Source organism: Cynocephalus volans, chromosome 16, assembly GCF_027409185.1.
Source record: "Cynocephalus volans isolate mCynVol1 chromosome 16, mCynVol1.pri, whole genome shotgun sequence".
Lineage (NCBI taxonomy): Eukaryota > Metazoa > Chordata > Mammalia > Dermoptera > Cynocephalidae > Cynocephalus > Cynocephalus volans.
The window spans coordinates 36,417,364-36,444,355 of record NC_084475.1 but is presented as its reverse complement, the minus strand read 5'-3'; the positions used below and the strand labels follow the sequence as shown (position 1 = coordinate 36,444,355).

The 26,992-nt window shown below is 38.1% G+C and overlaps 1 protein-coding gene across 1 annotated transcript; it reads right to left on the bottom strand.

Moving 5' to 3' along the window:
* Positions 1–283: 283 nt before the first annotated feature.
* On the bottom strand, positions 284–26,909 carry NMRK1 (nicotinamide riboside kinase 1). Its single transcript, XM_063080707.1, has 9 exons — positions 26,651–26,909; positions 22,399–22,462; positions 14,068–14,158; positions 13,736–13,784; positions 7,978–8,125; positions 7,828–7,899; positions 7,067–7,173; positions 4,872–4,951; positions 284–925 (listed from the first exon to the last, which is right to left on the bottom strand). The coding sequence occupies exons 2-9, from the start codon at positions 22,425–22,427 to the stop codon at positions 914–916; spliced, it is 588 nt and encodes a 195-aa protein (XP_062936777.1). The 5' UTR covers positions 22,428–22,462; positions 26,651–26,909; the 3' UTR covers positions 284–913.
* Positions 26,910–26,992: the final 83 nt, after the last annotated feature.

Below are 26,992 nucleotides of genomic sequence, written 5' to 3'. Positions count from 1 at the left end.
TAATAAACAAAAGATTGATTGGTACATAATTTAAATTCCAGCACTGAAAGAGGCCTCAAGAAATCACACAATTAGATCCCCTGACTGTGTTTTTCAAAGAAAAAGTCCCCTGAATTCCATATGATTGAAGTACCTTCTTATTTTTGTGGTTTTAGACAATTGGTTGACAAAAACAAATAAAACACAGGAAAAAACCCATTTGTAATAAAGTCTCAACATAACATATATTGGTATTAGACATGCTAAAAAACATAGTAACAAATAAAACATAAAAAACCTCAGATACTGCAGCAAATTGTTGATTTATTCAATGTGACTACTACTCCCAGTAATGCTATTATTTGCAGGTGGTAAGTGTTGGTATGGGATGGTACACAGCAGCATTTTCCAAACTGTGGGTTATAATCAATATAAAAAAATTAAAACTCAAAAAAAGTCACAGTACATAATATGTAAGATCAATGTCTTGTGATACTTGATGTGTGTGTGTATACACATCCATACATAAACACACACCTACATCCACACATACACACACGTACACAAACACATACACAATGGATTTTATATATATTGGATTGTGATGTAATACTTATTTCTTACTCTGGGTTCCAGTCAAAAAAGTTTGACAGTCATTGGGATAGAGGAATTGACTTACTGTTCGTGAGCTATGCTGTATCTATGCATTCTCTGTAGTAAGAGTAACTCCTTAAGGCAGATTCTGTCCATTGGCATGGATATTTACTGTTCCACGTTGGGAAAACCACGTACGATAAAAAAATAAACACACAAAACAGCAGCTGTCATTGTACCATACAGTACATATTGTATCTTGATTAAGGCTCTTAAATATATTCCTTTGAGTTTCCCAATTCACCCCAGGAAGGATTTGCTGCATTCCATCTTTATGTTGTTACTTGCCAACCTTGGAAATAAATATAAAAAGAAATTAATGAAGAATTTCAATTCTCATTTTATTAAATATTCACACCAACAACTGTAAATCTAAGGATGCTAAGATAACAGCGATTCTGGAGCCAAAAATGCTGGTCTCCTATAAAGAACTAGATTGAGTCCAAGTCCATTCTTTTAATCCTTGCATTACATTTTAAGCATATTATAAGATATCAGATATCCAGTATCAATTGCAATTGATTTAATAATCCTTGACTTCAGGGAATGAAATACTTTGAGGACTAGAAGAATATCACAAAGTATGGCTGGCTGCGGTGTAATTCTTATTTTGGAGTATTATCCTTGATGTGGAGAAAGAAGTATAATAATACTTTAAATCTTTTTTCTTCAAAGAAGGAAGCCTAGCTTGATTTGGCTTAGAAATTCAATGATAAACCTACAATATTCTTCTTACACCTCTGATGTTGGAGAACACACATTTTTTAGTGTAGTATTGTATCTTTAATATATGTAAAATGTAAAAATAATTATACTCTTCGGCCAAGCAAGTGCCACTTCTGAGAATTTACCCCAGGGATATAATTCAAAAAGAAGAAAACCATAATACATAAAGATATTTTTACAGCACATTATTTATCAATGTGAAACACCTGTAACAACACTAAATATCCAACAATTAGGAAATGGTTAAATGATCTTATGTTAATTTGGACTATTATATTAGATAATTATACTGCTATTATTTTATATCTAGAAATAATATTTTAAATTCAGTGCAGAAATATACCCATAGAAAAATACAAATATTTGATAATTAAATTTTTACTTTGCAATTTCTTATTCCTTTCATTTGGAACTAGACATTTGACATCTTTCTTCTGAACTAAAATGTCAAGGTCAAGTCTTACATCTCACTTCAGGGTACAAAACAGAACTCAGCCTGGAGTCTTAACTGGGAGAGAGAGTTTCATTATATAATGAACTCTATAAAGCTGTGTAAATATTAAATACTAATTTAAAAATAGAAATAGGGCTGGCTGGTTAGTTCCGTCAGTTAGCACGTGGCGCTGATAACACCAACATCCAGGGTTCTATCCCTATGCTGGCCAGCTGCCAAAAGAATAATAAAAATGAAAAAGAATAAAAATAGAAATAAGCATGGCTGATTAAACAGTGTCCTTGCAAAGCCTTGTAAAAGAGAGACTGATGTGAACAGCAAAAAGACTGGAGGTGTACTCATTAAAATGTTAATGTTGATAATTGGTGGGAATACAAGTGATTATTTCCTCCCTTTTGCTTTTACATTAATTTTTTTTTATAATTAATATGCTTTTATAATAAGATAAAAAGAAACATTTTCAAAGGGAGTTTGACCATTCCTGGTGGCTAGACTACTCTGTTATAGTGAGAATAGGTAATGATTAAATTTTGCCTCAAACTTTGGATTTAAATAAGGATTGAATTAAATATATAAACTTTGTGTCCTTATTCTCCCTTGTTTTTATTTCATTAATAATTAAATTCAATTGTAGTTTTCCTTTCATTATTATTACTATCATAATTATGATTTTATATACTTAGAATGAAAAATTAGCTGAACAAGTTTATGAGATGTTATGAGAAAAAACGTGAAGAGTATCCAGTTGAAACATTTGAGCAGCCTCCCCAGCAAGCTCAGTCTCATTCATACTCAGGGTTAAACCAGCCTATGCTGAGGATCCCGCCAGACCAACTTTGCCGGGATACTGTGAATGAAAGAGATAGGAAAGGTGGTGGGTTACTATAAATAACACAGTCACTTATTTATGCAACTGAGAAAAACTAACAAATTTTGGAGGTAGGAAAAGCTGACGGCTTTTGATATTATGTCCATTCTAATGTTTCCGTTATTTATTTTTTTTTAACTTTATCCAATATCTACAACATAAGCAAGGTAGCCTTAAGTGGCACAGTCGAATACTTCCTTACCTGCCTCTAGGATATAGGCAAGGAAAGAGGAGAGGCGTCATACACATGGAGATTCACTTTACTGTGAGCTCCTGTCAAAACAGGCTGTACTCAGGCATTGGAGCAGACAGTAAAGGCTAGATTTGGAATGTACTGGACACAATTTACCTGAGCCACATGACCAAGGCTCCTTTCACCTTTACCAGCAGGAAGATTGTAAGACCAAACTCCAGTGTATGACTTGGCTTCTAAAGGAGAATTAGACCTGAGCATTGGCCATTATTGAGAAGATGGAGAGGTACAGGTGTCCTGCATCTGAACCATCCCTGGAAGCATCTGACTAGGGCTGGAAAGAGGAGCCAAGAACTTGCAGAGAAATGGCTCTGGCTCAGGTGCTATCATTTATGAAGGCTGAGCCCCTCCCTTCACCCTACAGTCTCTATATCCACTTATGTTGGTGTTCTGAGCTTTATTGTGGGAGGCCTGTCTCTCATCAGAGTAACAGATGGCGGGTTGGTGGACACACCTGGCAAGGATTATAAATTCTACTTGCAAAAATAAACTTTAAAATGGTCCTGAAATTTCTTCAAATAGGTTCATGCCTACATAAAGGGCTTATCTTAAAATTAGGAGTGTGTAGGATCAATAGGCTACCGACTTGGGCTCAGTGCCCTAGTTAGAGAGTAATTTACTGAAGACATAGTAAATCTAATCCTTATTGTGAGATGACAGCATTCGGACTAGGGCAGTTGCCTCTCACCCAAAACAATCATATAATATTCTTCACTGCTGTAGTGTTCATACTGTCTTCTCTTGAGCCAGGTTATGATTACATTTTGCCTGTGTTGGCCATGGAAATATTTTTATTCAAAATAGCTCAAATATAACAGCAATTAAATCTATAGCGTTGTCCTCCCAATACACTTCTTCATCCTTCTTCTTCTGTCTGGATTCTACCTCCTGCCCTGATTTCCCTTTGGAAAATTTTAAAAATCAGGTCTTCAGTGGAGTATTCAATTACAAGATAGGGTATTTGATTCAGTCACGGCCAATCAGCATATGCTATCTCCCTGGCTGTAGTGATTGGTTTAGCAGTCATGTGACCCAAGAAGGGCCAATCAAAATCTTACCTGGGATTTTTCAGCTAAGATGGAAAACTTAAAAAAAAAAACAAAAACTTTAAAATAAATAAAAAAAACTTTAAAATGCAAAAGTAATGAGAACATATGAACCTTTTTGTACTCAATACTGGGCTTCACCATTTATCAACGTGTCGGCAATCCTGAAAAAGGCAAACTGTCTTTTTATACTGGGGCTGTTGGATGTAAGATGAGGGTGCTTCCAACAAACATCGTGTCTGTCAGTGGAGAGAGTATGACTTCAAAAGAAGCCCAGGCAGAAAGTAGAATTGAGGCAGAGCTGAAGACCCTCCTGGAGCTCCTTAAAATTCAGCTGAGCCTGAAGCTACTGCCACCCCTGTACTTTCTTTTCACTTAAGCCAGATTTAGGAGGATTTCCATCACTTACAAAAAGTGCTAATATGAGAACCTTAAAGAAATACTCAATAAATAATTTTTTAAATCTTGTGTTTATTTTTTAGGTATTTAATAAATAGAAACTCATGGGAAATGTTTAAGGGAATAAAAGAGAAAGGGGGCTCTAGACATATTAAAACAAAATTACCAGCATTTAAATTTTTTCTCTGCCAAAAGGATAATTTCAGTCCTATTGTAATAATAGCAATCCACAAAATATTTTATACTAAATAACATAAAATGTCAATAAAAGATGTAACAAAGGGTAAATATTTTCACCCCTAAGAAAACTGACAAATAAAACAAGTCTCCAAACCCTACAAAACCTCTGAATTTGAACTGTCTTCAAAGCAGTGAATGAATGAATACAATCACTCCTACATTAGCACTCTGGTATGTCACTCTTGGATACGTAATGAACTATTTTCCTGGCTGTTCCTCCTCTACCATCCACTTTGATGGGACAATACTTACACTTTTTGCTAGTTCTTGTATTAGATCTTCATACACTTGTGAAAAGAGGTCCTCTTCAGATTTTGTTCCATCTAGGTAAACTGAGAAGGGGGAAAGAGAGCAGTTCAAGTGTTAACGGGTTTATTGATACAGGATGCTTACTTTGGCACCTGACATCTCTTGCAAATGCCAATAGGTTTAACCAAGGAACCCAAGACCATAACTTAAAAATAAATTCATAGCAATTAAAGAAAGAAAGAAATAGATCACAGCTAGGTACGACAGGTCAAAAATTTTGCTTTGTTACAGAGAAATCCACACTGGCTGCTATGAAAATTACTTCAATAAAAACGAAAGTGAAGAAGGAAAAAGTTAAGTGGCATTGTGAATATGGCATTTTAGAAGCACTGAAGAGATGCCTCCCCAAAAGACTTAAGGGAGGAGGAGTCTCCAACTTATGCAGCAGTATCGTCTGTGAAGTTTCTTAAACCATGCAGCAGTCTAGGCTCTGCCACATAGGTACTGAGTCAGAATTCTCCAGGCCAGGACATAAATATTTTTAATAAATCTAGCATAAGCAGTTTTGGAGAAACAGTAGACATTAACTAGGTTAAAGAAAGGAAAGGACCTTCTAGTCAGAAAACAGCACAGGTAGGGAGGTACAAGAGGACTCTGTCTGTAAAAAAAAAAAGATGCACAGTTTGGAATGGTTAGAATCTTGGGAGGCAGAACAGCATGAGAGATGAGACTTTAGAGTAAGGCTGTGCCTTAGTCTTTAGAGGGCTTGATGTCTGGCTGTATTTTATACCAAAGAGCTGGAGACAGTTGAAGGTACTCAAAAAGGGCAGAAGCATGGTTAGATTTGCATTTTAGATGGAGAGGGAGAGAAGGATAGTAAGAGGACATTCTTGCAACCAATGGTCCAAGATGCAAGTGGGGTCGCAAGAACCACAGCTCTGGTCCTGGGGATGAGCTCCTCGTGCTTCTGCAGGCCCTGACATAGCTACATATCCTGAGGGCCAACGGGCTTCTCACAATATGGACAAGTCCCCTGTATTCTGAAAAGTATACATCAGTTCTGATTCCTCTACCTTATCCAACAGCCTTCTGCCATTTTCTCTGCTTTGACCTCTAAATTCCACCAATCTGTTCTTAGCTTAGGTCGACAGGTCCAGATGCTTAGCTCAAAATCACTACACTATGTCTCTCAGGCACCTCAGCCTCATTAAGTGCAAAACAGACTTGCATTCCTCCCTTACAGATCTGCAACTCCTCCACTTTTTCCTGTTTTCCAAAATAACACCTGCCAGTTCCTGTGGTCATCCTCAGCACCTCAATGTCCCGTACCCTCCAAATCTACTCAATCACCCAGTTCTATTGAGTGTCAGCATCCAATATCATACCCTCTAAATCCATCTGCCACCCATCCAGAGGGAGCTTACTGAACCAAGGATTTGAATCAATCATGTCCTCGTTTAAAACCTCTCTGTAGAAAGCTTCCCACTTCTTGTAGGATAATAACCAAAGTCCTTACCTGGCCATTTGGCCTTGCAGCGTCTGGGCAGTCCTGTATCATTAGCATCAACTCTCTCCCTGGCTCTTCTCTACACAAAGCTGTCTCCATGCCAGCCTTCTTTCAGGTGCTGCTCGTTCCTTCTGCCCCTTTTTTGTTGTGCCAAACCCACTGTGTGGGATGATCTTCCATCCCCCCAACCCACCTCCCTTTGTCCAGTTAAACCTGACAGAGTTTGGTTTAAATGTGGCTTCCTCAAGCAAGCATTCTCTGATCACTGGGACTTGGGCAGCCACCCCGGGCTCCGTGTCGCAGCACTTACTACAGCTGGAAAGGACATGGTGGTACAGCTAGTGTCTTTAATGTCTCTTCCCTGACAGAATGTTGCTGTGTGACAGTAGGGACTGGGTCTGCCTTACTCGCCTTGCTATCTCCAGGGCAGCACCTTGCACATGGAAGGCGTTTGATCAGTACTAGTTGAATAAATGACCATTCAAGTTGACGAGCTATTGACAGGAGCCATAGAGAAACAGGAACCAGAAGAACCAGGTGTGGACAAAGGGGGAGCCCAGACTGCTTCTGCTTAAAGTATCTCTTCAAGTATCTTCTACATGAGAAAAGTGCTTCCCAGGTCCTTTTTTTCCTGTACTTAGAGGAAAACGACAAGTAGAAGGCCTCACCCGGAGGGAGAAAAGGCGCTTACCAACTTCCCACGTGATGCTCTCCATTTCTTGCCTGTGCTTTAGGTACATGGGCCACACGTGGCCGTCAAAGTACCCCGGGGGGTCTGGAGGCTCGTAGACCCTTGTACTATCAAAACAGGGAGGAAACTTCATGTTGGTAGAAACACACGACGGATAAAGTAAATTAATAATGGTCAGGATAATGGGAAAATCACTCAGAGATGAAATCTAAACAGGATTAAGACTACTTGTTTTAGATTCAATGGCAGTTAGAAAGACAATAAAATGGATTTGGTTGTCCGATCCTAAAGTTAACTTTGTAATTCACTATCATTCATAATTATTTTTTCCCCTCTAATGCTTCATAAAAGAATTAACAGACAAATATCAGTGTAAATAATCAAATATCAGTGTAAATAAATATCAGTAGAGATACTGATACGTCGGATTACGCTTTAAACTAATTGGTGTTCTTTGTAACCATAGCAGAATACAGGTACGTTAACTTAAAATCATAACCAACATTTGATTTCTTCGTTTGAAGATTTAGGAGAAATTGTCCAAATAGCTTGATGGAGGCCCTTTCTTTAGAAAAGTAATGTGCATTACTCCATGAGGGTGTCCATTTATGGAAAAAGGTTTTGCTCCCTGTATAAAAGAGTTAAGGCTTCTCTTGTTTGAAAAACTACCTATACCCATTGCTCAATAATGTTGCTTTTCCTCGTTTTTCCAAAATTTTGTCTTTTTAATTACAATCCACAAAGATGATTCCAAAACTTACCTCCTTCTCCTCTTACATTCTTCATATGGAATGGTCAGAAAATAGCTTCTGCTCCATATAGTGTCAAGGGGCCTAAAATAAACAGCATATTTAATTCACAAGGTTTTTTCCCCATTCATTTGGAGTCAATATTGGAGTGGGGATACTTACTTATAATTAAAGAGAAGAAAACCTTCAACGATTAAAATGGGAGTCCCGTCAGCACCTCCCCCGTCTGTCGATACCAGAGAGTGTCTTGGGTTTTCCATCCAGCAGGAAATGGCTGACATCATTTTTTCCATGTTAAGTGCTTCAAGCACTTCAAACAAAATAAAAAACATGAAATCAATACAACATTTTGTGATGCGGCTTTTTGTGATGAGTATATCCAGGGCTCTGTAAAAGTATAAAATAACACCATTTTATTTACACTTCAAGACACCTAATAAATAATTTAGATAACAAATTTAAACTCTAATGTTGATAAACCAATATGTTTGAAACGTTTTTATTATGAAAAATTTCAAACATATACAAAGTATAGTAAAACGAACTCTCATGTCCCTATTACCAGCTTTGATGATCATAAACTTATGGCTAACCTTGCTTTGTTTATAACTTCTACTCTCTCCTGACTACACAAAAAATGAACAATTTTCGGAAGATACAATATCTATAGATAAGTTTGAAACATAAATGACACACTGGGGAAAATATCTGTGATGTATTTGGCAAAGAGCTAATATATATATAAACAGCTCTTATAGATAAATAATAATAAATCATAAAAAATTACAAAGGACACAAATATGCTATTTTCAAACTCTAATATGTTCATACTTTTGACCTTACAATTGTGATTTCAGGAAAATATGCTATAACAATGGTTCTCAAAGTGTGGCACGTAGACTGGCAGCATCAACATCACTTAGGAACTTGTCAGAAATGCAAATTCTCAGCCACACTGTAGAACTACCGAATTGGGCCATCTGGACTTCGAGGTTTTTTAAGTGGAAGGTTTTAAAAATTATGGACTAATTTATTTATTAGATATAGGACTATGAAATAATAGATATAAGACTATTAAGATTTTCTCTTTGTTCTGGTGTTAGTTTCAGTAAATGACATTTTTCTAAGAAATTATCAATTGCATCTAGTTTTTAAATTTATTTGCATAATAAGTGTTCATAATATCCGTTTATCTTTTTAATGTCTCTAGGATCTACGGTGGTATAACCTTCCTTGCTTTTGATATCTATTTGTTTGTTTTCTTAGGCAGCTGGCCTGTACGGGGACCCAGACCCATGACCTTGGTGTTATAAGGCCGCACTCTGCTTTCAGTATTCGTAATCTGTGCCTTCTCTATTTTTTTTCTTGATCAGTCTTGTTTAACCTGTCTGAGGGTTATTCAGATTCCTGAATCTGTAGGTTTTTGTAGAATACCAAATTTGAGAAGTTTTACACCATTACTTCTTTGAATACTTTTTCAGACCCACACTCTCTTCTCTTTCTGAGATTCCAATGATATAAATATTATTATATCTTTTGTTATTGCTCCACATTACTGTTCATTTCTATCCAGTATATTTTCTCTCTGTTGCTCAGACTGAGTTCTATTATTCTGTCAAGTTCACTGATTCTTTCCTCTGTAATATTTATTCTATTGAGCCCATCCAGTGAGTTTTTAAATTTCAGTGATTGTATTTTTTTCAGTTCTAAAATTTCCATTTTTTTTTCTGATGTAGATTAAACGAGGGGTTTTAAGCTCCTTGAATGTAGCATACATCATGCAGGTGCTTTCTCTTCGTTGCCTTATTTGATGCTCTCTTCTATTTGTTTCTTTCTTTCTTCTATTTCTTTACTGACGCTTTCTCATTTTTCACGTTTCAAGCATGTATGCAATTGCTTGTTGAAGCCTTTTCGTGACGACGCTCTAAAATCCTTGTCGGATAATTTTGACAGCTGTGTCATCATGGGACTGGTGTCTATTGACAGGTGGGGGAGGACTCAGCTTCCTGCAGATGCTGGTGTGTGGGGGGAGGGTCCATGAGAGGAGCAAGGGGAAGCAGGGTGCTGGCTCAGCTTCACTGCTGCTGGGTAGAAGTAGAGGGTCAGCCGTCCACTGGTCCTGCTGACAGTAGCTCACACTACCTGGGAGAGGTAAGTGCAGGGCCAACCTGCTCCACCTCACCTCTTTGATGCCAAGAGGGGTAAAAAAGTCAGCTGCCTGTTTGGCTCTGCTGATACAGCCCCTGTGGGTGACATGGAGGCCAACACACCCCGCCTTGCTGGTGCTGAGGAGGCTAGAAGTGTAGCTCCCCACTTGGCTCTGCTAACACCATAAGGGGAGAATGGTTTTTAATGGTTTTTCCTTTTGTGTTTGACTAGAGTAGGGTGGATATTATCAAAACAGTTTTCTATTCTGCTAGGTCACCCTTTCCCTGGCCCTTTGATGATCGGAAACCGGTTTCCCAGTGCCTTTTTGTCTGTGCTTACTGATGGTTGCATGTTACACCCTCCCCCAGCACCTCATCCTGGACATGGGGGAGGTGAAAAGAAAACCTGCAGAACACATACATAGCCATGTCATTCCTCAAGTCCTGACGTCCCTAGCCAGCTTGCTGTCTTCATCTTTCAGTCTTCTTTTGTTTGTATCATGCCCAGGCTTTTCAGTTATGAGAGTGAGGACCAATAACGAATGGGGCTAAACCACCTAGGCTGGAACCAGAAATCCTACTAGCTGTGATATATATCTTTATTATCATTCAACTAAAAATATTTTCTGATTTTCATTGTGATTTATCTTTTGACTCATGGAATATATAAGTGTTCTGCTTCAGATAAAATGTGATGATGTTTGGGATTTACTTTAAAATAATACAGAAGGAGAAAGTAGGTGAGAGTATAGATGAGATATAACTGGCCAAGAGTTCGTCCCCTTTAAAGCTGGATGGTGAACTCATGGGAGTTCAGTATACTTTTCTGCCTCCTTTTTATATGCTTGAAATTTTCCATAAAAATGTTTTTAAAAATCAGGAAATAAAAGTACCTCGTAATGTTCAGACACTTGGGAATTTTCTGTTTACCCTTTTGTTACTGATTTCTAATTCAGTCAACTGTGATTAGAGAATATCTCTGTATTACTTCAATCCACTGCAATTTATTAGAACTTGCTCTATGCCCTCACATATAGTCTATTTGGGCTAAATTTCCATGTACTCTTGAGAAAAAAATGTGTATTTTGCCATTGTTGGGTGCATGTTCTATATATGTCAGTTTGGTCAAGTTTGTTAACTGTACTGTTAGAATCTGTTAAACCATTAATAATTTTTGTCTTCTAGTCCCACTAATTCTAAGTGTTAAGGGTTGAATTTTGCCCCCCCAAAATTCATATGTTACATCTTAACCCCTAGTACCTCAGAATGTGGTCTTATCTGTAAATATATTTACTGCAGATATAATTATTTAAGATAAGGTCAAACGGGAAAAGGGCAGGCCACTATTCCAATATGACTAGTGTCCTTATAAAAGAGAAAAATCCAGGGCCGAGCCCGTGGCGCACTTGGTAGAGTGCGGCGCTGGGAGCGCTGCGACGCTCCCGCCACGGGTTCGGATCCTATATAGGACTGGCCGGTGCACTCACTGGCTGAGTGCCGGTCACGAAAAGGACAAAAAAAAAAAAAAAAAAAAAGAGAAAAATCCGGACACAGAAACACTTGGGGAGAACACCAGGTAAAGATGATGGCAGAGATCAGGGGGCTGCAGCAGAAGCTGAGGAACACTAAAGATTGCCAGCAAACCCCCAGGAGCTGGGGAGAGGCGCAGAACTGATTCTCCCTCACAGCCCTCAGGAGGAACCAACTTTACAGACACCATGATTTCAGACTTCTAGCTTCCAAAACTCTGACAATATATTTCTGTTGTTTAAGACATCCCGTCTGTGGTACTTTGTTATGTTAACCCTAGCAAACTAATATGCAGAGGAAGTTGTGTTAAAATCTCCCACAATAATTGTGGATTTGTCTATTTCTCCTCTTAGTTCTGTCTGTTTTTACCTAATGTATTTTGACGTTATGTTATTAGGTGCATACAAATTTTAGACTGTTTTATCTTCCTGTTGAATTGATCCACTTGTCCCTCTTTATCTACAATAATACTCTACCCTAAAGTTTACTTTGTCTGGTATTAGTATAGTTAGTGTAGTTATAGCAGTTTTCTTTCAGTAGGTGTTTCCATTATATATCTTTTTCTTACCTTTTACTGTCTACCTTTCTATGTCTTCATATTTAAGTCTGTCTCTTTTAAGGAGTTTATAGTTGGCTTTAAGAAAAAAATCCAGTCTGATAATTCTTGCAGTATTTTAGTTCATTTGACTTAATGTAGCTACTAATATTTGCATTTAAATCTATCACCTTACTATTATTTTCTATTTGTTCATCATCCTTTGATTTATTTCTCTCTTTTTGACTTCTTTTGTATTTATCAATTTCTTTTGTATTTATATTGTAACGATTCCATCTATTTCCTCTGTAAACTTAATAGTTATATATTTTTAAACTGTTCTTTTAGTGGTTATAAAGATTTCAACATCACCTTGATGTACCTTAAATTTGCACATTTACCTGAAAAGCTCAAATTTTTCCTTATGATAGACTCTTGGATGTGGGATACTTGACCTCATAGCACGAACAATTTTAAGGTCTTTGGACATATGCTCAATCTCCTTTCCAGAGAAGTTGTACCAATTTATACTTCCATCTAAAGTATGTGAGAGTTTTTATTTTATTGAGCTCATGCCATCATTAGGTAATTGCCATTGCTTTAAAAATCTTTGTTTTCTTGATAAGTGCGAAGAAAGTAATTTGCAAATTTTTGATTGTTTTTGAAGTTGACTTTTTATTGTATATATTTCACCAGTCAAGTAACTAACTGCTGCTGTGAATGGCTTATTCACATCCCTAGACCATCTTTCTATTGGTATATTAGTTTTTCTTATCAGTTTGCAAAAACTCATTTAAATGGTGAAATAATAATTCTTTGTCAACTGTTGAAAAGTTTTTCCTTGTTTCATTCTTACTTTGAAATAATCTTTCTCACTAACCTATAGATGAAAGGAAGAGGTAAAAAAAAAATAAAAAATCCTGGCCGCAGTTCAAGACAGAACAGAGAGAGAGTCAAGGAAGGATTTTGCCTTTCTTAAAACTATCATGTATCTGCAGGAACTGATTACACAACATTTTTCCTTCAGGGTTATCAAAGTTAAAATAAAGAACATACTTTATGGCTTTTTAAGAGAGCTCCTTCTGTTGCTAGTTTGCATAAGCACTCAATGATCATCTTGTTAATTATAAAAGTTAATAACACCATTAAATATAACATCCTATCACCATGATATTTTCTATGGGAAAATAAACATTTCCTGATGGACTTGAATCCTTTGGCTTCAAAACAGTGTGGTCTTGGGGAAAGGGAATGAGGTGAATCCATCTAAAAAAAAGACATACAAACCTTTCTGAGCAGTAAAAAGAAAAAACGGCCACCCAGTGCTTTGACCACCAGGGAGAGCTGAGAGGAGAGTTTAGAGGGTGGCCAGGCAAGATTCTCTGTGGGGCTGGGTGGGGGTGGGACGTATAGTTGCTGTGTGAGCCCAGGGCAGGGATGAGTAGAGAAACAGCAAATCAATCTCGGCCTAGCTTCCAAAGAAAAATCTACCACTCCCATGTTTTTAGTTTTAAATATAAAACTGGCAAAAGAATTTAACTTGTTTAAAAAGTTGAACATAAATCAGAAGCCAAATAAGGCAGGTTTTTAAGGCACAGCACTATCTTTAAACACATCTTAGGACTGTCTTCATAGATAGTAAAGTTCTCTGGGTGTGAAAAGGAAAATGAGCACAAGTGTATAATGTTTGACAAGCTAATGTACTTACCATCATACTGCAAAAATCCATTTTTATCTGTCTCTATCTCAGACTCTGGCTGGAAAAATAATAAAGTATCCATTAAAACAGTGTGTAGGGCAGAAATACTACAATGATAGAATAAATGGGAGCTAAGCCTTCAGTAAATGCATTGGAGGATAAAATCGAAGATCAGCATTGACAGATTGCGCCATCTAGTGGATAAGTAACACCACTGCACTGAGCATACCATCAGTACAAAAGGTGTCTCACTCACCACAGGCTTTTTGGGTGTAATTCAATTAACTTTGTCATTAAACATTTTTGTGTCAAATAAATTATCTAAAAAGTTTTATACATACCTTGAAGAAATCGTCCTGAGATATGACACTGCAATTTGGAAGGTGTTTCTGCAAATTCTTAGCCAGCGTTGTCTTCCCACCATTTGTCACACTTAACCAAAGAAAAAAATGGAAAATACCAAAAAGGAAAATGCATTAAAAAACATAAAACATTTTTAAATGATTTTTTTTAAAAAAGGATATTTAAAATAATGTTTACTATGTAAGAAACAATGATTTCTTTCACGGATATTGTTTTTTCTGTTGGGAAAACCACAGGCATTGGCAGATACAATGTACTAAATGATAAAAAATAAGCTGGGAAGGATGGAGAAGAAAGTCAACTAACTATTGGGTAAGTGAACTGGGTAGTACTAAGACTTAATAATACAGATATTGTGTTGAAAGCAAAATAATTTTTTTGTCAATGGCAAAACATTACAGGGCTCCCACGCAACACAGAGAATATCAGTATCACATTTTAGTGCAAGTGTATAAAATTATATATAGTCATTGTGATTTTGTTTCAATGCACAGCGTAAAAAATGGAGGTGTGACTAATTAAGAGCCCACCTATTATGAATTCACACCTGCTCAGTGATGCCTCCTTTTCCCCATCTCTCTCTACTTTGGGGCTAGGTGGGAGATCCATTGTAGCTGATTTGTCCCTTCTGGCTGGACTGTGACATCGAGAAGAATGGGCACCTAACTCTCCTGTGTATCTAGTTTCTCAGCATCCAGCACCCTGCATGGCACACAGGAGGCGTGTCTCTATTCAGTCATTTATTCAAAGACTTTTTTAACCCAGGGCCCGTGTACCTCCAAAGGGTCTGTGGACAGAATTTAGGATCTCTGTGAACACAAATGGAAAAGAAATCACATCTGTATTTTCACTAAATTGTAACAGAAATTTAGTATTCCATTTAATTATGATGGTAGGTGATAAACTACAGTAGTATTAACAGTACCTGTGACTTTGTAACCAACAGAAATTACAGATATTTTCATATTATGTTGCAGTTGGAGAGGATAACTTGAAGTATCATTGATGCTCATTATTTCAAATATATCACAGTTTTTAGAGCCACCACTGGATATTGTTATTTAATATGTTAACAAAGAAGCATACATATCACAATGCCAAAAATTTGTTTTTAAAAATTCTTTTTATTATATTTCAATATAACTTTTTTTGTATTCCTATATTTTATTTTGTGCATTTAAAGACATTACTCTTAGAAGAAGCCAAGACTACACCATGCCACCAAATGTCCACAGCACTCCAAGGACACTGCAGATGAAAGGGAGGCAGTTGCAGCTGCTGCCACTGCCACCACTGCTGCCACTACAAGGTAACACCACTGCTGCTACCAACACTGTAGCTGTATGGGCTGCTACTGTGGACACCACAGCCAAGTGGGCTGCTGCTGCAACTGCCACTGCTGCAGTCACTGCCACCACCAGTGCTGCCAGGCAGCCACCATCATAAGGCAAACAGCCTGCTGCCACTGGAGCTATCACTGCCATGCAGATGGCCCACCAAAACCACTGGAACAGCCACCACCATCACAAGGGTGGCCTGCTACCACAGCAGCAGCCAAAGAAGCCACTGCTGATGTGCAAGCGAACTACTGACCACTTGACTAACTGACACTAGCAGGGTCACCAGTAGAGTCCGGGGAAGAAGAGTAAAAGAAAAAGTACTTGCTTTACCAGATGACCAGACATCAATGCAGAAATACTAGAAAGACAAAAAAGCAAGAAAATATGAGTCTACCAAAGGAATACAGTAACTCTCAAGCACTAGACCCCATATAGTAGGAAAACCTTGAAGTGACTGAAAAGGAATTCCGAGTAAAAAATCTTAAGGAAACAATGAGATACAAGAAAATGCATTTAGAAAACACAACGTACTGAGCAAAACTATCCAGGATGTGAAGGAAGACATTTAAACATTAAATACTTTATGAAAGAATGTAACAGAACTCAAGGAACTGAAGGAGTCATTCAATAAAATAAAAAATAAAACTGAGAGCTTAAGTAACAAGCTAGAGCAAGCAGAAGAAAGAATTTCAGATCTTGAAGACAGTGTCTTTGAACTAACTCAAGCAGACAAGAAAAAGAAAAAAGAATTTAAAAAAAAAGAAAATCTAAGATAGATAGCAGAAAATCTTAGGTACACAAACATCTGAATCATGGATACTACTGAAGGGGAGGAGAAAGGAAAAGGCATTGAGAACATATTCAATGAAATAATAGCAGAAAACTTCCCAAGTATTGGGAAAAACAAAGACCTTCAGATTCAGGAGGCTCAAAGATCCCCAAACAGATTCAATCCAAAAAAGTCCTCTCCAAGGCACAATATAATCAAACTGACAAAACTCAAAGACAAAGACAGAATCCTAAAAACAACAAGAGAAAAGTGTCAAGTCACCTATAAGGAAGACCCCATCAGACTAACAGCAGACTTCTCAACAGAAACTCTACATGTCAGAAGAGAATGGGATGATATATTTAAAATACTAAAAGAAAAAAGCTGCAAGCAAAGAATGCTATACTCAGTAAGGCTATCCTTCAGAAATAAAGGAGATATAGTATAGTTCTCAGACAAACAAAACTACAGTAGCTTACCACCACACAACCAGCCTTGCAAGAAATCCTCAAGGGAGTCCTGCATCTGGAATCCAAAAAATGATAATCACTACAATGAAAACACAAGAAAGAACAAAACACACTGGTAGAACAAAAATGCAAACAAGAGAAAGAAACTGTATCTTACCACCTCCCCAAACCAACAAACACCAAAGACAAACAATAAAACTTAAAGAAATAAACAAAAGATATTTAAAACTTCCAAATGAAAATCAATAAAATACTAAGAGTAAGACAGTGCCTTTCAGTAACAACCTAAATGTAAATGTAAATGTAAAATGTAAAAAGAAATGGAAACCAGAAATGAGCAGGAGAAGCTATTTTTATATCAGATAAAATAGACTTTAAACCAAAAACCATCAAAAGAGACAAAGAAGGCCACTATATAATGATAAAGGGATGTATACAGCAAGAAGACATAACAATCGTAAATATATATGCACCCAACATTGGAGCACTCAGATATATAAAGCAAATGATATTAGACCTAAGGAAAGTGATAGACCCAAATACAAAAACAGTTGGGGACCTGAACACCCCTCTCTTAACACTGGATAGATCACCTATCCAGAAATAATTAAGATCAGAGTAGAACTAAATTGAACAGTGATCCAAAAAATAATACAAAACATCAATGAAACAGAAAGTTGTTTTTTTCAAGAAAATAAACAAAATAGACAAACCATTACCTAGGCTAAGTTAAAAAAAAAAAAAAAAAAAAAAAAAAAAGAAGGGAAAGGACTCAATTAGAAATGAAAAAGGAGACATTTCAACCAATACCACAGAAATACAAAGAATCATTACTGACTATAATAAACAACTATAAGCCAACAAATTTGAAAACCTGGAGGAAAAGGATAAATTGCTGGACATATACAAACTACCAAGACTGAACCAAGAAGAAATGGAAAATCTGAACAGACCAATAACAAGCAATGAGATCGAAGCAATAATCAACAGTCTCCCAACAAACAAAAGCCCAGGACCAAATGGCTTTACTGCTGAATTCTACCAAACCTTTCAAGAGGAATTAATACCAGTTCTCTTCAAACTATTCCAAATAATTGAAACAGAGGCCATTCTCTCAAACTCATTCTATGGGGCCAGCATCATCCTGATACCAAAATCTGACAAAGATACAACAAAAAAAGAAAACTATAGGCCAATATCTTTGATGAACATAGACACAAAAATCCTCAGTAAAATATTAGGAAATACAATACAGCAACACATCAAAAAAATTATACACTATGATCAAGTGTATTCATCCCAGGAATGCATGGATGGTTTAACATATGCATGTGAATAAATATGATACACCACATCAACAAAATCAAGCACAAAAACCATATGATTATCTCAACAGCTGAAAAAGCATTTGACAAAATTCAACAACCCTTCATGATAAAGACTCTCAGCAAATTAGGTATCGAAGGAAAGTATCTCAACACAATAAAAGCCATATACGACAAACCCAACACCAATATCCTGAATGGGGAAAAGCTGAAAGTTTTTCCCTTAAGAACAGAAACAAGATGAGGAAGTTCACTCTCACCACTCCTATTTAACATAGTATTGGAAGTACTATCCAGAGCAACCAAGCAAGAGAAAGAAATAAAGGCCATCCAAATTCGAAAGGATGAAGTAAAATTATTTCCGTTGGCAGATGACATGATCCTACAGGTAAAAAAGCCTAAAGAATCTACAAAAAAAACCCTCTTTCAGTGAAGTTGCAGGATACAAAATCAAAACACAATACACAGTTTCAGGACAGTTGTAGGATACAAAATTAACATGCAAAAATTAGTAGCATTTTTATACTCCAAGAAACTAGCAGAAAAAGAAATAAAGAAAGCTAGACCATTTACAATGATCATAAAAAACAAAAACAAAAACAAACAAAAAAACCCACCTAAGAATGAATTTCACCAAGGAGGTGAAAGATCTCTATAATGAGAACTACAAATCTCTGCTGAAAGAAATTAAATAGGACACAGAAAGATGAAAAGACATTCCACGCTCTTGGATTATTAGAAGTATTAACATTGTGAAAATGTCCATACTACCCAAAATGATCCACAGATTCAATGCAATCTCCATCAAAACACTAATGGCATTCTTCACAGAAACAGAAAAAACAATCCTAACATTCATATGGAACAAAAGACCCCAAATAGCCAAGGAAATCCTGAGCAAAAATAATAAAGCCAAAAGCATAACATTACCTGACTTCAAATTATAGTACAAAGCTACAGTAACCAAAACAGCATAGTACTGGGATGAAAACAGACACATGGACCGATAGAACAGAATAGAGAACCCAGAAATCAACTCACATACTTATAGTCAGCTGATCTTCAATGAAGGCACCAAGAACATATATTGGGAAAAAGACTGCCTCTTCAATAAATGATGCTGGGAAAACTGGACATCCATATGTTAAAGAATGAAACTAGACCCTAGACCCTTATCTCTTGCATATACCAAAATCAACTCAAAATGGATTAAAGACTTAAATATAATACCTGAAACTATAAAACTCCTAAAAGAAAACATATGGGAAACGCTTCAGGGAGTAGGACTGGGCAAAGACTTTATGAATAAAACCCCAAAAGCACAGACAACAAAAGGAAAAATAAAGAAATAGTATTATATCAAACTAAAAAACTCTGTACAGGAAAAGAAACAACAGAGCAAAAAGACAATCTACAGAGTGGGAGAATATATTTGCAAACTATGCATCCAACAAAGGATAAATATCCAGAATATACAAAGAACTCAAACAATTTATCAGTAAAAAAACAAATAACCTGGTTAAAAAATGGGCAAATGAGCTGAGGAGACATTTCTTAAAGGAAGATATACAAATGGCCGACAGACACATGAAAAAGTGCTCAACATCACTCAGCATCAGGGAAATGCAAATTGAAACCAAATTGAGATATCATCTCACCCCAGTTAGAGTGGCTATAATCAAAAAGATTGAGAATAACAAATACTGGCAAGGATGCAGAAAAAGGGGAACACTCCTACACTGTTGGTGAGACTGTAAATTGGTTCAGCCATTATGAAAAATGGTACGTAGATTCCTCAAACAACTATAGATAGAACTGCCATAGGAGGATCCAGCAATCCTGCTGTTGGATATATTCCCAAAGGAATGGAAATTATCACATCAAAGGGATAACTGCACTCCCATGTATATTGCAGCTATAGGCAAGAGTTGGGACCAACCTAAATGTCCATTGTTGGACGACTAAAGAAAAAGTGGTATATTTATACAATGGATTACTACTCTGCTATAAAAAAGAATGAAATCCTGCTATTCGCAGCAACATGAATGAACTTAGAGAAAATTATGTTAAGTGAAATAAGCCAGGCACAGAAAGAGAAATACCTCATGTCCTCACTCATAAGTAGGAGCTAAAAAGAAAGGTTTATAACCTTCATCAGGTTCTCCGAGTTCCACAATATGAAAATGTTTAAGATCCACTTACTTGCTAGTTACAACTTTACAATCCTTAGTTTTCTCAACTGGAAAATGGGAATATTAACAGCTACCTCTTGCAGAATGGATTTTCTATTTGAGTAATGACAGACTTTTTATTTTTATTGAACATTTAATTGTACATATGTGTGGAATATGGTGTGTTATTTTAATACATGATGGTTACCAGGGGTGGAGGGGGAGGGAGGGGGAGGGAGGGGAAGTGGTGGACTAATGGGTACACAAAACTATGCTCTTTACCCTAAGTGAATCATTGTGCAGTATATGCATGTATTAAAATAACACACCATATTCCACACATATGTACAATTAAATGTTCAATAAAAATAAAAAATTTGTCATTACGCAAATGGAAAATCCATTCTGCAAGAGGTAGCTATTAATATTCCCATTTTCCAGTTGAGAAAACTAAGGATTGTAAAGTTGTAACTAGCAAGTAAGTGGATCTTAAACATTTTTATATTGTGGAACTCGGAGAACCTGACGAAGGTTATAAACCTTTTTCCTAGAAAAATGAACACCTTCACATATGCATTAATTTTTCAGGAGGTTCATGGATGTCCCTTGAATTTTTCTAGGACCCTATTCCTTGTAGTCTCAACTGAATAACTACTTTATATGGCAGTGAAGAAAGATAACAACACCGTGGGTTTGGAAAACGAACAAAAGGCAGGAACAGAAGTCACTGTAGCTGGGTCTGGCATGGGCTCCACAGAAGCAGCAGCACTAAAATGAAATTGTGGCGCTTGCTAAGGTGGGAAGAGGATTTCTTAGGGAGTTATGGATAGCACCTGGTGCGTGTGGCAAGAAGGCCTGAGGTCTGCTTGGAGCTGACCCATTCTCAACAACAGTTCCCTGCTGGCCTAAAGCAATCCATGTAATCCCATCCTTTTTGCCATGGTGAGCAAAGCTGGTCCAAAGGGAGACCCCTGACCCAGGGGAAGAGAAGCACTTTTCCCCCCTAGTGGCAGGCTGTGAAGAAGTGTGAAGTCACAAGGGCGTGTAGCCCCATGAGACCCAAAAGAGGAACCAACTCTAGGATGAACCCAAATGAATAAAGACACAGAGAAGAGAGAAACTCTTTGCTGACACCACTGAGCTCCTGTGTCAAACCCCTGAAGCTAATACCCTTTTTATTATTTATGGATGACATTCATATACCATGATATTCAGATTTCATTCTAGATAATTGGGAACCACTGAGTATTGTTCACAAGGTGAGAGAAATAATTACAAAGTTTTGTTTGAAGATTAAACTGGTACAGGTGCACAGAAAAGATTAGGAGGAGAAAACTGGAATTAGGGAATGATGGCCTAAATTAGGATGGTGGGAGTGAGCATGGGAAGGAAGGGAAAGAAGAGAGAAATACTGCAGAGAAAAACTGAACTCTGTTTCTCATTAGATGGGAGGCAAGGCAGGCAGAGTTCTGACATTTAATTCACTCAATTTTATTTCTAATTGATGACTTACGATAGTAATGTAACGCAATAATACAATGATCTCCCCCAAATTACAAACTTTTAATTTTAATAATCTCAAATATTTTATTAATTGGGCCACACATAATGTGAATGGACTCAGAAGAAAGATGAACATAATATGGTAGCAAAACAAATAATGTCCTTTTCAATGGTCTTATTTGCATGCCTGCGTCTGGTACCATAAGTAGGGTGACCATATAATTTAGGACACTTTCGAGAGGAAGAAGGGCACATGATTATTATGTCAGGGCAACAAAAACTAGCTCCAGCAACCTGAGATATAAGGTCACCCTAAGTATGGGGGGAAAGGAATACAGGTTCCTTATTCTACATGCCCAAAGCTGGGCATAATAAGAAAGAAATGATAGATTTTCTCCTGCATCGTGCCGGAGCAGCACCCATATGGGGAATGATAAATCACCCTGAACCAAAGTAGTGTCTGATCAGGGCTTTCTTCTGGTATTACCTTCGGAAAATAAATGGAAAAGTAGATGAATTTTAACTCACTCTTTGATTTCTGTTTATAGGAACTCTTCCACCTCTTTGGCATTTATGTAGCCAGCACTCTACTGTTTAATATTTGACAGTGGCCTGCTATTCCCCAGGTTTCTGGAATCCCCACTGCTTCTCCTTCCCCACCACATGCACATGAAAACACCATTTGGACATCCTGAGTATACTAACCAACTGTTTGTAGCAAAATTACTCACCCACCAATTCCAATGACAAATGTTTTCATAATTAGCTTTGAAAATCACGTCTTCCTAATATTTCCTAAAATTAAAAAAAAAAAAAAATTGAATGAGTATTGTGGAGTATACTAACATTTATAAAGCAAATATATTTCACAGGGCCTAGTTTCCAAAGCCCTGTACTTTCAGGTATAACCTAACCATTTAAAATTACATACAGAAATGTTAACTTTGCAAAAGACAGGAAACTTTCCCCAGGCTAAAGTCTCTTGTGGATATAGAATTGTAACACAACAAAGTTGCTGGCGTTCAAGGACAGATGTCCTTGGAGCAGGTTAACCTACTGATTGATATGTTAAAAAAGTTTCTTTATTGTTATGTGAAAATACTGAGGAAACTGCTGAAGGAAAACACAGTATTTGCTAAAAACAAGCTTTTGTTGGTGGATCAACTTAACCTTTTGCAAATTGCATTCTGGAATGTCACTTTGTTATTTCATTGATGTTACCAGCCTTTATTGTTGAACTGTACGTAGCCGTAACTCCACTTATGTTCCTTTTCTGTAACTTCCTGGTCTGGAGAATAAATACAGGGAGAGAACCCCACTTCATGGTTAATTTCCCAAAGGAGGAATGCCTCTCTCTTGAGGGTTCTGGGAAGTTAACCCCTTTGGGGTGTCTCACTGCTCAGAAGAGATGGGCTTTGAGTCCTTTTTGCATCTCTGTCACCCTGTGTGAGGCAAAGCAACAGAGTGTCATTTAGATGTCTAGAGAGGTAAAAGAAAGAATCCTAAATTAGGAGCACCAGCTGAGAGGGGAAGATGACAGTGACCTCTCGGTCCCAGCCCTGCATTATCCACATTCTTTGGAAGAACTTCACTCTAGATTGGCTTCCTGCTGCCACTGCTAAGAGTCAATGTCAGGTGAACTGAAAGGGCCCCCATGGCTGAAAATACACCCTTGAATATCTGCTTTAGGAGCATTCAAAGAGTTTCTAGGCCACAGCAAGGTCTACAGTTTCATCCTTCCCTTAGCCAGGTTGCCTTCCATCTACAGTACTCAATCACCTGGATATGATGGCAGGGACCTCTCTGGGCTGGCCTCTTTCTTCCCCTGTGAAAATGGGAGAACATCACTGCCTTCCAAAGGCAAAGAGAAGCTAAAGGGACTTAAGCTGTGCAGCCAGGGGTGAGTGGCCATTGAGCTGCAGGCTCCCAGCAGCAATCCCTGATTCCTATGCCTGACCTGTGCCCAGGCTCCCCCTGGGGAGTGGTGTGTTGAGAAGAGCCTGGTGGAGAGAGGGCTATTGTTCTCTGACTTATCAGCTTATCCAGAATATTCCAAATGGAGTGCAATTGATTAAGGTTGGGTTCCACTTTCATTAACAAGCCTATGTGAGACAAGAATTTAATAATGACTGTGATAAAAATAAAATAACAGAACAAGTTCAATATTTGGGTTTCACCAGGATTTAAGATGTTGAATATATATTCCCCTCTGAATTGTCAATGTGTGTCAAGGGAATGATTGCATACAATGAATATTATAAGATACATTCTTATGTTATAATTTTTCAGCTTTTGAATTTTATTTTACCCTATTCTTAGTTTTGATATGTCAGTGCAAGACTCCCAACAATCCTTTTTTTGGGAAGGGAGAGGCTGCCATTTATCCTGAGATGGTATCTATCTTACTTTTTTGGTGATAAATGTCCTCTCTCTTATGAAATAATGTTGTCAGTAGATGGTAGTAGACTGATGTCCTCACTTGGAAAAATTTAAAAAACAAAATTCATAAAACTTTGTTATTCCTTGCCCCCACTCACTCCTTTTTGGATGGCTTGCCAGAGCACAAATTCTCAAGCTTGGGGCTCACTTAGTCCACTCCTTCATTTTGCAGAAGTGGAAACTGGCCCAGACAATGGAGTGACTTGTCCAAGGTCACATAACCAGTACGTGGAAAAGCCAGAAATGAAATTAAACCAATCTAGTTAACTTTCCTTCACTCGAAGCTGCTAAAAAGCACTTTATTACCAAGAGCAAAGAAAAGATGTTGCACATGTACTAGCTTAATCGTCAGGCTCCAGTGTATAATTGATGTCATTCTTATTGATGTATTACTGCTGGGGCACATATTTGCTATGCATACCTAAGACAAAGTACTACTGGTCCCCTGTTTTAATTGCCACATCTATGCATACATGTGAGGCTATTGCATTAATTACATAGCATGTAAATAATGAGTGTGGTTGTGGCACCAGAAATAGATTTACATAGGTTATTTGCATGGAAACTAGCAAATCAGAAACCAGGAGTGAGGTGTAGTCAAGAACATACTTATAAAATCCTTGGGGCTTGTGAGAGAACTCCCATAGTCAATTCCAAGTTTTTACCTAAATAGAAGCCCCCAGCTCTACATTAGTTAGCAATCTGGGCCTGTCCGAGGCAGTGTTTGGGTAAATGTTGGGCATACCCGTTGACAATGAGCAGGTCATGATGTGGTGGGAGGGGTGGGGAATTTGGACATGCAGAAACAAGATAGGTGTTTGGGCTGAGTGACTAGGGTGGAGTAGGGGGTGGCCCCACCAATCTCCGAAGCCATTTATTTCAAAAAACAGTGTTAGATGTACAGGGCAGTGTCAGGTGAACTACACGTTCAGGCCTGGCTTGTCCACCTCCACATCATGTTCTACTATTTCATTGCCTATTGCCCTCTTTAAGATCTATTTAAAAATTGTATTTAAAAAGCCCGCAATCAAGAGTTGCCAGGCTCCAAATGTATGCAGAAGCAGACACCATGAAGCAAACACAAGTTTGATCAACTACAAACTATAAATTATTTGATGTCTCTGGAGAGACACCCCTTTCGACTTTGCAGCCTCATCATTTGGGGGCGTCCCATCACTAGGGACATGTATCATCTTCAGTCTCATGGAATATTTATGAAGTTTATTCTCCCAGTGTGTGCAAAGCTTTCCTCAGCAGCAGAGACTATTTGCGTAGGGATAGGAAAACAGACTAGGAGAGTCAAGAGCAAACCCAAAACGATTAATTTTTATTTTTTATATATTTTTTTACACTAACTAAAATGTTTAGTGTTTTTCTTTTTCCACAATTCATATTTGTTTCTTGTGTTTAATCCATTTCACTACTAAACATGGTACATTTTGTATTCTAAACCACAGAACGGGCATGAGTGGCATGTATAGGATCAGCATATTGTAAGGAAAACATCAACTCCCTAAAACAAATGGTCTGAAAGATGACAACGTGCTAACAAAATGTTGTGCTTTTCAAATGCGTCTAAAGGGCAGTCTGATATTTTTAAAACAGTGAAATGTTTTCAGGATTTTTTATTCTGACTACCTTCTTTCATGAGAAAGGGCAATCTTTTCATACTATTTTTTAAACTTTGCTCCCTTTTGATAAACTGTCAAGGCTAGAGTTTTTGAAAAACAACCAAGCCTCTTGCCCGTTGGAACCCTTAGTAAAAACTCTGACGCTTCATTTTACGTGGGTTCTCATGTAAATAGTTTTTTCTTTTAAATTTTTCGTTTCTCAAGTATACTAATAGTTTAAAATACTGACTACGCTATTTTGAACGTATGCACATTGCTTTCCTTGTCTGTTCCAGCTCTTGTCTCCCACCAGAGAGTCAATGTGATAGGTCAGCAAACTTTTTCTGTAACGTGCCAGAGGGGAAGTAAATGTTTTCGGCTTTGCCGGCAGCTACTTAACCCTGAAAGCCGCCACAGACACAAACAAATGAGCGTGACTGTATTCGAATAAAACTTTACAGACACTGATATTTGAATTTCATAAAATTTTCATGTGCCATAAAATATTATCCTTCTTTTGATTTCTCTTCAGCAATTAAAAATGTAAAAAAACATTCTTGGTCAACAGGCCGTACAAAAACAGGCAGTAGATAGGCCATAGTTTATCAACCCCAATGCTAGAGGAATGAGACTAACTCGTCCCCTTGGGATCAAGACCTGATCGTGTCCCTGGTGACTTCTCCCAGCAGCTGTGCGGTGTCTTGAAGGGAGCACTCCCATTTTAAGGAATATCACGGGGTGTTAAAGCACTACGCCATCATGAGTACACGTCCTTCTTGGCAGGCCACGTGTCAGCCAGTTTAGGGTGGCAAAGTCTCAACGGGACTTTCAAGACGCAACCAGGTTCTGGGCTCCAGCGCAGGGACACGGTGCAAACACCTGCGGGCCCCGGCGAGGCGGCGTGGCGGGGACAGGCAGGTACGTAGGTACTCACCGGGCGCCACTTCCAGTCCTCCCCAGCAAAGCGTCAGAGATGATGGACAAGCGCGCGCCTGCCATGACCCCGCCGCGACCTGCTGCTCGCTGAGCCGGAGGCCCACAGCCCCTTCCCCACGCCCTGCAGGGTTAGAGGTCGGGCAGGTAGACGCGGTCACCCGGAGGCTCCCTCCTGCCCAGGCTGGACCCCGCGGGCTCCGGCGGGCGTGGCCTCGCGCGCGCGCCCTGCACGGCTCCGGCCCTTTCCCGTCGGGGCCGCGCGCGTCCTGGCAGGCCCGGGCTCGGCTCCGGCTGGTCGCGCCGCCGTGCGCGCCGCCGCGGCGAAGCTGCTGGCCCGGGA